This window comes from Podarcis tiliguerta (assembly GCF_965153285.1).
Source record: "Podarcis tiliguerta genome assembly, chromosome: 2".
Lineage (NCBI taxonomy): Eukaryota > Metazoa > Chordata > Lepidosauria > Squamata > Lacertidae > Podarcis > Podarcis tiliguerta.
This window is the reverse complement of record NC_139535.1, coordinates 114,647,005-114,659,679: the sequence shown is the minus strand read 5'-3', so window position 1 is coordinate 114,659,679 and position 12,675 is coordinate 114,647,005. Positions and strand designations below refer to the sequence as shown.

The following is a 12,675-nucleotide window of genomic DNA, read 5'->3' as shown; positions in this document are numbered from 1 at the left end:
CTGTAAAAAAAAAGAGGCCTTTGTGAAATCCCTAAAACTCTTTTTCATCTACCAGGTGATCAGCCATCAAACAGTGTGGATGAATGAGGACATGGGGAGTTGGTTCCCAAATGTCCCAAGCTAATAAATGTCAGAGAAGTTGCTTTCTCTTCCATTTCAATGCTGGCCAAACCCAGCTGTCCCAAACAGATATAAAGGGAACGTTTCCCCGCAGTAAACCACACTACCTCTGCCTCTTTTGCTTTGCAGTTTCGCTTCCCCCTTTCTTCTTCCAGCTTCTGCTCTCCTACGAAACCATGTCTTGCCACTCAAACTCTGCATGTGGCCCCAGGAATTTCAGCTCCTGCTCAGCTGTCCTGCATCCTGCAGGTTATGCTTCCCGGATGAGCACTTCCTGCTCTGCTAAGGTCACTGAGATCAGCTATGGAGGAGAGGGTCATTTTAGCAGCAGGAGCCTGGGTGGCGCCGGTTCATGTGGCCCCAGGATGGCTGCCAACAGTTGCCTGCCTCCGCGGTGTGGATATAGCTGTCATGGTGCCGGCACTGGATACGGCTATTGCGGCACTGGATACGGCTACGGTTTCAGGCGCTCTGGAGTCTGCCCACCCTGTTCACCTGGCATCACCCCCGTCACTTGCAACGAGACGCTGCTTCAACCTCTCAATCTGGGGATCGATGCCACAGCCCAAGCAGCAAAATGCCAAGAGAAGAATGAGCTCCAGTTCCTCAACAGCAAGTTTGCCTGTTTCATTGACAAGGTGAGTCATGGAAGGGCTATAGCTCAGTGGTAGAGGTCCTGAATTGCATGCAGAAGGACCATCCTAGCTTCAATCCCTGGCATCTCCACATAGCACAGGAATGTCCATTGCCTTGGAGAGAGACACTGCAATACTGACCTAGTTGTACCAATGGTGTCACGGTCCGGGTTACAGGCAGTCGGAGTCCCAGCTTAGTACGTCGGGACTGGGGTAGAGGTCGGGAAGCAGGAATCAGCAGTCCAGGGTCAGCAGTCCAGGGGTCAGGAAGCCAAGAGTCCACAAATCAGGAAACCAGGAGTCAGGAACTCAAGGGTCCAAGAGCCAGGATGCCAGGAAGCCAAAGCACAGCTAGGTGGGTAGCGTGTTGCTGTGGCAAAGAGCCAGAGGGAAATGCTGGTCTTATTACCCCTCCTGGCCCTTGACACCAGGTGCTCCGCGTCTTCTGTCAAGCCTCACCTGTGTGGCAGCGCCTTGCCCTTCCAGGCCAAACTCAGGAAGGCCCCAGTCCTGCGAGGCCCTACCAGTCACAGGGCTTGGCTCCTGCATGCACTCCTGACAAATGTTCTGGCTCTGCATAAGGCTGGTATGCTCAAAGAGTTTGGCAGGGAATGTATACAGAATGCTTGTGCCAGAGATTGGAATATCCAGCATCACTCTCTGGATATATTTCAGAAGCAGCCAAAGTCACATCACGGATGATCTGAATCTAAGCTGGCCTGTTACTTGCAGCAGGGTGGAGGAGGCAGGTGGCATCTCATCAGCTTCCTCCGTGGTATTGTGAAGACAGTGCCACAAAATGTGTTGTTGGAGATTGATCAATATGTCTTTTCAAAAGGAGAGAAAATAGAGCACTGTTGCACTCATGTAGGTTTCCCAGAGGCATCCAGTTCGTCATCAGGAAACAAAATGCTGGACCAAAAAGGCCTTTGTTCTGATCATCCAACATGGGACTTCTGACATTCTTCTGCATATAGTAGGGCTGGAGAGCCTGATTTCCTCCAGATGCTGGACTACACCTCCCATCATCCCTGCCTATTGAGCAGGCTGGCTGGAACTGATAGGAGCCGGAGTACAACATCTGGAGGGCTACAGGCTCCCCTTTCCTGATACAGGGGATAATGGTAGCTAAATTAAGCCTGCTAGATTAGACAGGCCTTTGATCTGACCCAGGTTGCTCTTCAGCAATTAGCACTGGGGTAGCAGATTGAGCAGACCCACAAGCCAGCTGGGCACAGTCTCCTCCTCTATGGGAAGACCCGTTGTATAGCTAATAAAATGTTAGTCGTTGTTTCTCAGTTTGCATCTATACCTATAATTCAGCACATGCACATTTTATGCAAATAAAAGGTAAAGGTACCCTTGCCCATACGGGCCAGTCTTGACAGACTCTAGGGTTGTGCGCCCATCTCACTCAAGAGGCCGGGGGCCAGCGCTGTCCGGAGACACTTCCGGGTCACGTGGCCAGCGTGACATCGCTGCTCTGGCAAGCCAGAGCCGCACACGGAAACGCCGTTTACCTTCCCGCTAGTAAGCGGTCCCTATTTATCTACTTGTACCCAAGAGTGCTTTCGAACTGCTAGGTTGGCAGGCGCTGGGACCGAACAGCGGGAGCGCACCCCGCCGCGGGGATTCGAACCGCCGACCTTTCGATCGGCAAGCCCTAGGCACTGAGGCTTTAACCCACAGCGCCACCCGCGTCCCGCCTTTATGCAAATAAAGGTAAAGGTACCCCTGCCCGTACGGGCCAGTCTTGACAGACTCTAGGGTTGTGCGCCCATCTCACTCAAGAGGCCGGGGGCCAGCGCTGTCCGCAGACACTTCCGGGTCACGTGGCCAGCGTGACATCGCTGCTCTGGCGAGCCAGAGCCGCACACGGAAACGCCGTTTACCTTCCCGCTAGTAAGCGGTCCCTATTTATCTACTTGCACCCGAGAGTGCTTTCGAACTGCTAGGTTGGCAGGCGCTGGGACCGAACAGGGGGAGCGCACCCCGCGGCGGGGATTCGAACTGCCGACCTTTCGATCGGCAAGCCCTAGGCGCTGAGGCTTTAACCCACAGCGCCACCCGCATGGATGTCCCTTATTTAGTGATGCATTTCATCTTGTTTGGCAATGAGCATGTAGTCATTCTGCACCAGCAGGGCTTTTCTTATGCTTTCAATGGTGAGGTGAATGTGTTGTTGTTGTCTAGTCTTTTAGTCGTGTCCGACTCTTCGTGACCCCATGGACCAGAGCACGCCAGGCACTCCTGTCTTCCACTGCCTCCCGCAGTTTGGTCAAACTCATGTTGGTAGCTTTGAGAATACTGTCCAACCATCTCGTCCTCTGTCGTCCCCTTCTCCTTGTGCCCTCCATCTTTCCCAACATCAGGGTCTTCTCCAGGGAGTCTTCTCTTCTCATGAGGTGGCCAAAGTATTGGAGCCTCAGCTTCAGGATCTGTCCTTCCAGTGAGCACTCAGGGCTGATTTCCTTAAGAATGGAGAGGTTTGATCTTCTTGCAGTCCATGGGACTCTCAAGAGTCTCCTCCAGCACCAGAATTCAAAATCATCCATTCTTCGGCAATCAGCCTTCTTTATGGTCCAGCTCTCATTTCCATTCATCACTACTGGGAAAACCATAGCTTTTACTATACGGACCTTTGTTGGCAAGGTGACGTCTCTACTTTTAAAGATGCTGTCTAGGTTTGTCATTGCTTTACAGTTCTGCAAAACCCACTGAGCTTAACGGGGCTCAGGCACGCACCTGGACCCCTGGAATGACCCTCTTTGCCTTTCATATTGGAATCAGTTCTAATTCAGCCCTAAAATTAAGCACTCCTGTCCTGGTGGGGAGAAATATTGTTTCCTTTGATTGACAGGTCCGATTCTTAGAGCAACAGAATCTGATGCTGAAGACGAAATGGGACTTCTTGCAAGAGAGGAAGTGCTGCAAAAGTAACATGGAGCCCATGTTTAATGAGTACATTGCCAACCTGAAGAAAGAGCTGGAGTGCTTGGAATGTGAGAGGGCACAGCTGCAGGCGGAAATGAAAAACTGGAGCGACACCCTGGAGTGCAACAGGAAGAAGTGAGTGAGATCCATCATCTCAGCCTGCTAGCAGAAGGACATGCTGAAATGCAGACCCCAAACCAGACCTGTGCAGTCCAAATGCAGTCATAAGTTACGTATGGTGGCCCACCAGCAGATCAGTAAATGGTGGCTACCTCTGGTCATGCCTCTTCTGGCCTTGTGTGAAATCTTCCTTGCCAGCTGTGTGACACATCTGGAGTCCTGTTCATTACAGAAGACATGGGGGGGGATGTAAGGCAGAATGGGCAAGAGAAGCCACAACTCTGCCTCATGTGCCAATGCTCTGGGGCAGAGACAGAGAGCCTGTAGCTCTCCAGATGTTGTTGGAATCCAACTCCCACTTGTCCCAGTCAGGGATGATGGGAGCTGTAGCCCATCAGCATCTGCAGGGTATTACATTGACTAACCCTATAGACCAGCTCTCTCTTTTGTGATTGGTCAAGCCTAGAGTTCACTCAGCATTAAGCAAAGTCAGTCTTCAAAGGTCATCCCAAAATGAACATGAGCAGAATAATTTTGGATGAGATACGCACAAGTACCTGATAAGCACCACCTGTAAATACCATATTTTTCCATGTATAAGACTAGGATTTTTTCCTTAAAAATAATGTAAAAAATTAGGGGGTGTCTTATACATGGGGCCATCTCCCCCAATTTTCCTAAATATGAGTCCCCCAAAATAGGGGGCATCTTATACATGGGGGGCGTCTTATAGAGGGAAAAATACAGCGTTTCACTCTTGGCCTGGGTTGCCCCTTTACTTTAAAGATCTTGTTTCAGATGCCCAAATCCCCTGAATTTTTGTTACATTTCTTTTTGCATGCATCTACCATATTTTTCGCTCTATAAGACGCACCAGACCACAAGACACACCTAGTTTTTGGAGGAGGAAAACAAGAAAAAAAATATTCTGAATCTCAGAAGCCAGAACGGCAAGAGGGATCGCTGCGCAGTGAAAGCAGCAATCCCTCTTGCTGTTCTGGCTTCTGTGATAGCTGTACAGCCTGCATTCGCTCCATAAGACGCACACACATTTCCCCTTACTTCCTAGGAGGGAAAAAGTGAGTCTTATAGAGGAAAAAATACGGTACTTGTTTTTATGCTGCTATTTTATTGATTTTCGGTTTTCTTTTTGTTTTAATGACATTGCTTGTTTTATTTTATACCGTAAATGGTTTAGAGGTTTTTAAAATACCGAGCAGTCTGTAAATGGTTTTATAATAAATAAAATAAACATTCAGATGTGAGGCCAAACTGTTTCATTTACCTCATCAGGTTCGAAGAGGAGTGTCACCGCCGCACTTGTGCTGAAAATGAGTATGTGACTATTAAAAAGGCAAGTGGCAAGTCTTCCAAAATATGGCATTTGTTTCTAGACCTGAGTGGGTTTTAGCACTATTTTTGTCCTAGCACCTTGAATGGTAATTGTTAAGAGTCATGGCTTCTTATCAATATTTCCCCATTTCATTCTCATGTTCCTGTAGGAGGTGGATTGTGTTTTCATGGACAAGTCAGAAAAGGAGACTAAAGTGGATGCCATGAGGAAAGACATCTGCTTTTTCAGAGCTACCTTTGAGGAGGTAAGGCACTCTCCCATTCCATACAGAGATGGAAAACCCGTGGGGTTTTTGGACCACATCTTCTATCCCTTGTGACAGGTTGCAGCCCAAAAGGCAAACACAAAGATTTTTGAATTGGGGTAAGAGCTGAGAAAGAAAACCATGTTAGAACTAGATCAGACAGACATATTCTTGACCTCTCAGGCAGAAAGCAGAAGCTTTGGTGTGAGCCTCCATGTAGCTGAGAGAACATTTGGATTCTTTTTGATGCCAAGATCATCAACTGCTATTACTGCCCATGATATTCAACCAGCTCAAGGCAAATCAAACATTTCTTCAGCTGTGTGGAGGCCCCAACTATTGAGATGCAGCAGTGGATGATAAGAGCATGGTGGGTGTGGATGACTTAGGCCAGGGTCTTCTGTAGAGGTTCATGGGACAACTTCATCATCTTGGGTGGAATAAAACGTAATTGATTAGAGAATAAAAGGTACCCCTGCCCGTACGGGCCAGTCTTGACAGACTCTAGGGTTGTGCGCCCATCTCACTCAAAGAGGCCAAGGGCCAGTGCTGTCCGAAGACACTTCCGGGTCACGTGGCCAGCGTGACATCGCTACTCTGGCGAGCCAGAGCCGCACACGGAAACGCCATTTACCTTCCCGCTAGTAAGCGGTCCCTATTTATCTACTTGCACCCAAGAGTGCTTTCGAACTGCTAGGTTGGCAGGCGCTGGGACCGAGCAGCGGGAGCGCACCCCGCCACGGGGATTCGAACCGCCGACCTTTCGATCGGCAAGCCCTAGGTGCTGAGGCTTTAGCCCACAGCGCCACCCGCCTTAAATCATGCTCACAGAATAATAGGAAGGTAGTTGACCTTTAGCACCATCAACTCTTATCAGGGCAGCTGAAGATTCAAAACCAGCCTGGTTCTGGCCAGTTGTTCTTGACCTCCCATCATCCCTGGCCTTGCTAGTTAGGGCTGAGTTCAGCAACATCTGGAAGGTGTTGGCTACCTCTGTCCCAAACAGGCCATCAAAGGCATCCTCCCACATTGGCTAGAGAACATGGAGTGGGGTGTGGAATCAAATATTCAAAGGAATCCTTCCATCTTCTCTGAAAAGAGCAGGCCAAATCTGGAGGCAATTTCATGAAAGTAAAACTCCATAGTATTGACGGGCCATCTTCTGTCCCTCTGACAGGAAATCCGCGAGCTGCAGTCTTGCATTTCGGACACCTGTGTCACAGTGCAGATGGACAACAGCCGAGGCCTGAATATGGACTGTGTCATTGAGGAATTCCGGCGTCGATATGAAGATATTGCCTCTCGGAGCCGGGCTGAGGCTGAAGCTTGGTGCCATTGCCAGGTGAACCCTGTGGTGGAAATATCTAGCATGCCTTCAGACAGGAATGGGAAACTTCTCTCATTCCATAACGTGGACATACAGCTTCCACATTTCTGTCTTCAGCAGTGGAGAGTTGTGCCCTTTGCATTTTGCTGGGTTTAAGACAGAACTGTGTTCCCCACATGCAAAGATGTGTACAGTGTCAATGAACTGGAGAAGGAGGGGGAGGGAGAACAACTGGTGGCTGGGAGGAATCACTGGGCATTGGGACTGGCAGAATGAGGTACTGCAAGGAGAGCAGATTCTCCTGTGGATGGGAAGCACGAGATAAGACAAGGAAAATGAGTGATGGTATAAATAGAAGTGGCTCGTGGTATGGGAAGCAATCTAGAGAAGGGAGTTCCCTCAGGGATGGGTGGATGTCAAAGGATGCTATAGGGGTGCTCTTCAGTTTCCATTGTTTTGAAGTATCTCCCTTTGCTGGAGCTATTTGCCCTGATATTCAATCACAGCCTCCTCTCTAGATTGCTTTGGGGTGAGGCCTTTCCATCCACTTCTCCTTGGCCCCTATCTCTTCTCACTGAGGCCACATACATTGGCTAGAGCTTCACAGTAAGAGCTGGGCTTCTGAAGGGGAAACAAGGGGAAATTGTGTGACTTCCCCCACCACACCCAACTTTCAGTGGTTCCAATGTCTTCTATTTTCCCTTAGTATGAAGAGTTGAAAACGACTGCGGCCAAACACTGTGACAACCTGCGAAGCGTCAAGGAAGAACTTAGTGAGCTGACCCGGATGGTCCACAGGCTGGAGGCAGAAGTTTCAAATGTCAAAGCCCAGGTAAGACGGGACAGTGTGGACTTTTGGAAGTCACAATTGTGAGGTTAGCTGCAGATTAGAAACGTGCAATTGAAGTACCACAACTGCTTACCAAGTAACCAAGTGACTTCAAGTTCAGGCGAGCAGGAATTTTCTTTGATCACAACAGATCACTACTGGGTATGGAGTTCAGCATGTGGAATAAATGATACTCTCATCTTTTTTAAAAAAAAAAGTTCCAATTTTTTTAGTCCTTAATACTGCTTGAAAACAATTCCAGGTAAAATTGTAGGAGATCTGATGTGAATAAATAGTACGGAGTTAGGGGTGGGAATTCTCTTAAATGAAACTAAGAGTGTTAAGCTTAGTTAAGCAGACTGTCTCATCAGAGTGGTGCATGCTCTAGTTATCTCCTGCTTGGACTACTGCAATGCGCTCTATGTGGGGCTACCTTTGAAGGTGACCCGGAAACTACAACTAATCCAGAATGCGGCAGCTAGACTGGTGACTGGGAGTGGCTGCCAGGACTACATAACACCGGACCTGAGATATCTGCATTGGCTCCCAGTACGTTTCCAAGCACAATTCAAAGTGTTGGTGCTGACCTTTAAAGCCCTAAACGGCCTCGGTCCAGGATACCTGAAGGAGTGTCTCCACCCCCATCATTCAGCCCGGACACTGAGATCCAGCACTGAGGGCCTTCTGGCGGTTCCCTCATTGTGAGATGTGAGGTTACAGGGAACCAGACAGAGGGGGCTTCTCGGTAGTGACCCGCCCTGTGGAACGTCCTCCCATCAGATGTCAAGGAAATAAGCAGCTATCCTATTTTTAAAATACATCTGAAGGCAGCCCTATTTAGGGAAGTTTTTAATATTTAATGCTGTATTATATTTAACACTTGATTGGGAGCCGCCCAGAATGGCTGGGAAACTCAGCCAGATTATTATTACTATTATCATCATCATCATCATCATCATCAACATCATTATTATTATAGTTAGGAAACATAGATCTGAATTAAGCCATTGTTCTTTGATGAGAGGCTGAGCAAGGGGTGGGAGATTTACTCAGTTTTTATGCACACTAAAGAATAGGACATTAGAATTGATGGACCAATGGCCTGATCCAGCAAAGCTCCCTCCCCCCCCCCTTGAGTTTAACCATTTTGAAAAGGAATGATCACAGTGTAGGAAAGAATATAGAAAGCAATAATTAGCCTATCACTTCATCAGCTCACAAAATCTCCAGGGGAACTCCTGAATTGTTGTGGAATATGCAGAGAAATTATTGGTGTCCCTCAAAACCACTCCTTCTAGCTCTTTAGAGTTTGCAACAAATAAGGCATTACATTAACTAGGCAAACGACAGTCCAGGGACCAATATAGCTGAGTTCATGTGCTGTTATGATGCTGTTGCCTTTGCCACCACAGAAAGCAAAACTGGAAGAGGAGGTGGCTGCAGCTGAGGAGCGTGGGGAGATAGCTGTGAAAGATGCCAAATGCAAGTTGGCTGAGCTGGAAGATGCCTTGCACAAGGCCAAGCAGGATATGGCCTGCCAGCTGCGAGAGTACCAGGAGCTGATGAACGTCAAGCTGGCCCTGGATATTGAGATTGCCACCTACAGGAAGCTGCTGGAAGGAGAGGAATGCAGGTGAGCCCCATAGGACTGGGTGAATTAGCACACCGGCTGCACTGCAGCACAGTCTAGAGCCCACCAAGCACAAAGTAGCACACTAGCTACGTATTGTGAACATGAGGCTGGATAAATGCACTGTGTGTGTTTTTTGGGCCCGCCCACAACTGCAAAAAGGAGGATATCAAGCACCTGGATGAGCGTAATGCATGGTGCTCAGAGAGCATATGTTATTGGGCAACTGATATAAGTCAGTGGCGTAGCGTGGGTTGTCAGCACCCGGGGCAAGGCAAGTAATTTGACCCCCTAACCCGTGGATTTGCGCCCCCTAACCCTAACCCCCAGATGTTGCACCCGGTGCGGCCGGCCCCCCCTGCACCCCCCACGCTACGCCACTGATATAAGTACAGTAAAAAATATATATCATCAATACAGAATAGTTTTATGGGGCATGCTTGACTCAATGGGTCAGAAGTTGTTCAATATCACTGTTAAGTCTCCATAGGAGAAGGAAACAGATGAAATCACTAAACCATTATTGAATCCTTGTGGATTTGTCTAAATGGTTGCAGGCTTTTAAAAGTTGTTTTAGTTCCTTTAACAGAAATCTGCAATGCAGAAGTACAGCAGGCTAGGTTTTCCTATCACTTCACTTGCCCAAAGTGGAGGCTGGCCCATTAGGGTAAACTTCAGCCTTGCAGAAATGGATTTAGACACTAGGAGAGGATACATTGTTCAGTTATTATCCTTCCTTGCCAGTGGAACCAGCAAGGAAGAGTGACAGTGGCACTTAGCAGTTGCCTTATACAAGATCAGACTGTTTGTCTGCTCAAGTCTGGTAGCAGCTCTTGAGAGCCTCAGGAGGAGGATATCTTCCCCATTATCTACTACTCAGTTTTTTAAAAAAGAAAAAGAAAGGTAAGCTGGAGACGATAGGATTCGAACCTGGGGCCTTCTGCAAGCAAAGCAGGTGCTCCACCATTGAGTTACAACACTCCCTGCTCTACCCCATGGTGCCTTGGAGGGTATAGGAAGAACCTTTGGGTGAATCATTGGTGGCCATTGTCAGAAAGCCCCAGAGAGAGGCCATGAGATTAGAAACAAGGGGGCAGGGCCATTCTACATCCTTCATGTGTGATATCAGGCCAAGATTTTTCAGTCGATGAATGATGCACAGCAGTGATGGTGATTTCCTAGCAAAGAACCCATTTATTTACCATTTACTGATTTGCTTTTTAGGTTGGGTGAGGGAGAATGTGCTGTGAACATCTGTAAGTATTCTGATAGCCCCCTTCTTGGGTGATATTGGGGGTGATGGTTATTAGAGAAGTGAGATATGATCATGTTTTCATCATGTGCATTGTGGGGGGGGGGGGCAAGGAAAAGTGACAGGGGCCCAAGCTATGACATAATGACTTCTGTGAGGCCAGAGAGTTGAAGGTCAGACAGTGGGGTAATTAGGCAGGTTTAGTGGTCTTATGGGGGGCTCTTTACTTGGTACTTAGGAGGACCCCCTTCGTTAGGGGAACTGTGCGTATTTTTTTATTTTACTGTCATTATGACATTTCTGTGTCCCACTTCATAAGAAAACCCTAGAGCGGTTCAGAAATATGAAGATACAAAATACACGCCCTTAAATATCAAATTCATTAGATGTTACTCCAAAATGTGAGGGAACCTGACCTCTGCCCTAACGTCCCATCCCCCTGGTCTCCTAGAACCAGTAGAGGTATGAAGAGGGCAGAGCAAATACAGGCAAAGTCTCAGATTGCTTGGGAAGCACCTAGGGGGAGCAGGAGGCTTAAGGAACTGTAGGAAGGTGGGGACCTTCAGTCCTCACAACTGCCCCATTGGGGTAAGATCTACCAGGAAGCGCTGCTCTGCTCACTGGGCCTGGTCTCTCAAGCTGTCTTGTTTCTTTGAATGAAGAGTTAACTTCACTGACGTCGTGTGATTTATTGCTGACCTGCTCCTGACAGTTTTGTGAGTTCACACAGTTATGGAACTCACTCCACGGAGGAGAGCGATGGAGACCAACTTGGATGGTTTCAAAACAGGATTGGACAAATTCATAGAGGCTATCAATGGCTACATACATGTTATGCTCTGCCTCAACAGTTGGAGGCAGTAATGTTTCTGAATACCAATAGCTGGAAGCCAAAGGAGGGGAGGGGGCTCTTGTGCTCAGCTCCTGCTTGAGGTCAGACATATGGTTGGCCACTGTGAGAACAGGATTCTGCCTAGATGGGCCATCAGCCTGATTCAGCAGGCTATTCTTAAGTTCTTATGAGTTGACCTCTAACCAACATGTTGCTTTTCTCCCTCTTCCACACCAGCTGTGCGAAGGAGCCAGGGTGCAGTTGTGTGTGACACCGACCCACGACCTGTGTGTGGGCCCCGCGGCAAGATCACGACAACCTGTGGCCCTCGAGTGACAACCTGCGGGCCAGGCAGAGATTCGTGTGTGGATGCCATGCATCCTTGCAGGGATGGGGTGCCGTGTGTTCCTCCCTGTGGCCCACCTTGCGGAGAACCATGTCCCCCTCCACGTGGTTTCAGTTGTGGGAGTGGCAGGGGCTCCGGCGTCAAGTTCGCAGCACCCGCTGGCTACTGCGGACGAAGATACTAGGAAGGTCAATAGGTAGCTGGCACCACGGATGACCAATAATGGCGACCTCCCCCTATTACTGCCTACCAATAGCGAATACTCAAAACAGCAGATTTGCCAAACAAACCAACAAACCCCTTTTCAGATGTTACAAATGCCCTGCTGTCAATCTGATTTTTATTCAGAAATGCTAAAGTGATGGCTCCCACCATACATTTCTACAAGCTGTATGAACTACCAATTTTGCTTAATGACTTGGCTGTTGCAGCAGAAATGTGTCTTCTTGGTAGCTATAGAAAATTGGCTTAGGTCCACAGAACACAGCTGTACCATCTATGGATACTGGGAGCTATTTTGCAATTCTCACCCTCCTCTTGCTGTTGGATGGCAGTGTCTCCGTTAACCTGTCAGTATGGCTGTGTGCTTTCAGTCTCTGCGCTCCTACCAGCCAAAATAATCACTTGAAGCCCAAACCTGATCACATAATACTTGTGATTAAGTATAAAGATGGCCAGAAACTCCTGCGTGGGTGAAAACATACATGTTGTTGTTGTTGTTTAGTCTTTTAGTCATGTCCGACTCCTCGTGACCTGATGGACCAGAGCACGCCAGGCACTCCTGTCTTCTACTGCCTCCCGCAGTTTGGTCAAACTCATGTTGGTAGCTTTGAGAACACTGTCCACCATCTTGTCCTCTGTCGTCCCCTTCTCCTTGCGCCCTCCATCTTTCCCAACATCAGGGTCTTTTCCAGGGAGTCTTCTCTTCTCATGAGGTCACCAAAGTATTGGAGCCTCGGCTTCAGGATCTGTCCTTCCAGTGAGCACTCAGGGCTGATTTCCTTAAGCACAGAGAGGTTTGATCTTCTTACAGTCCATGGGACTGTCAAGAG

General features: G+C 48.4%; 1 protein-coding gene across 1 annotated transcript; it reads left to right on the top strand.

The window, feature by feature from the left end:
- Positions 1–485: 485 nt before the first annotated feature.
- Positions 486–11,807, top strand: LOC310671266 (keratin, type II cuticular Hb6-like; the record flags this gene model as incomplete). The annotated part of the gene is made up of 9 exons (XM_083427011.1): positions 486–758; positions 3,616–3,824; positions 5,103–5,163; positions 5,312–5,407; positions 6,585–6,749; positions 7,441–7,566; positions 8,976–9,196; positions 10,418–10,449; positions 11,515–11,807. The coding sequence occupies 9 exons, from the start codon at positions 486–488 to the stop codon at positions 11,805–11,807; spliced, it is 1,476 nt and encodes a 491-aa protein (XP_083283137.1).
- Positions 11,808–12,675: the final 868 nt, after the last annotated feature.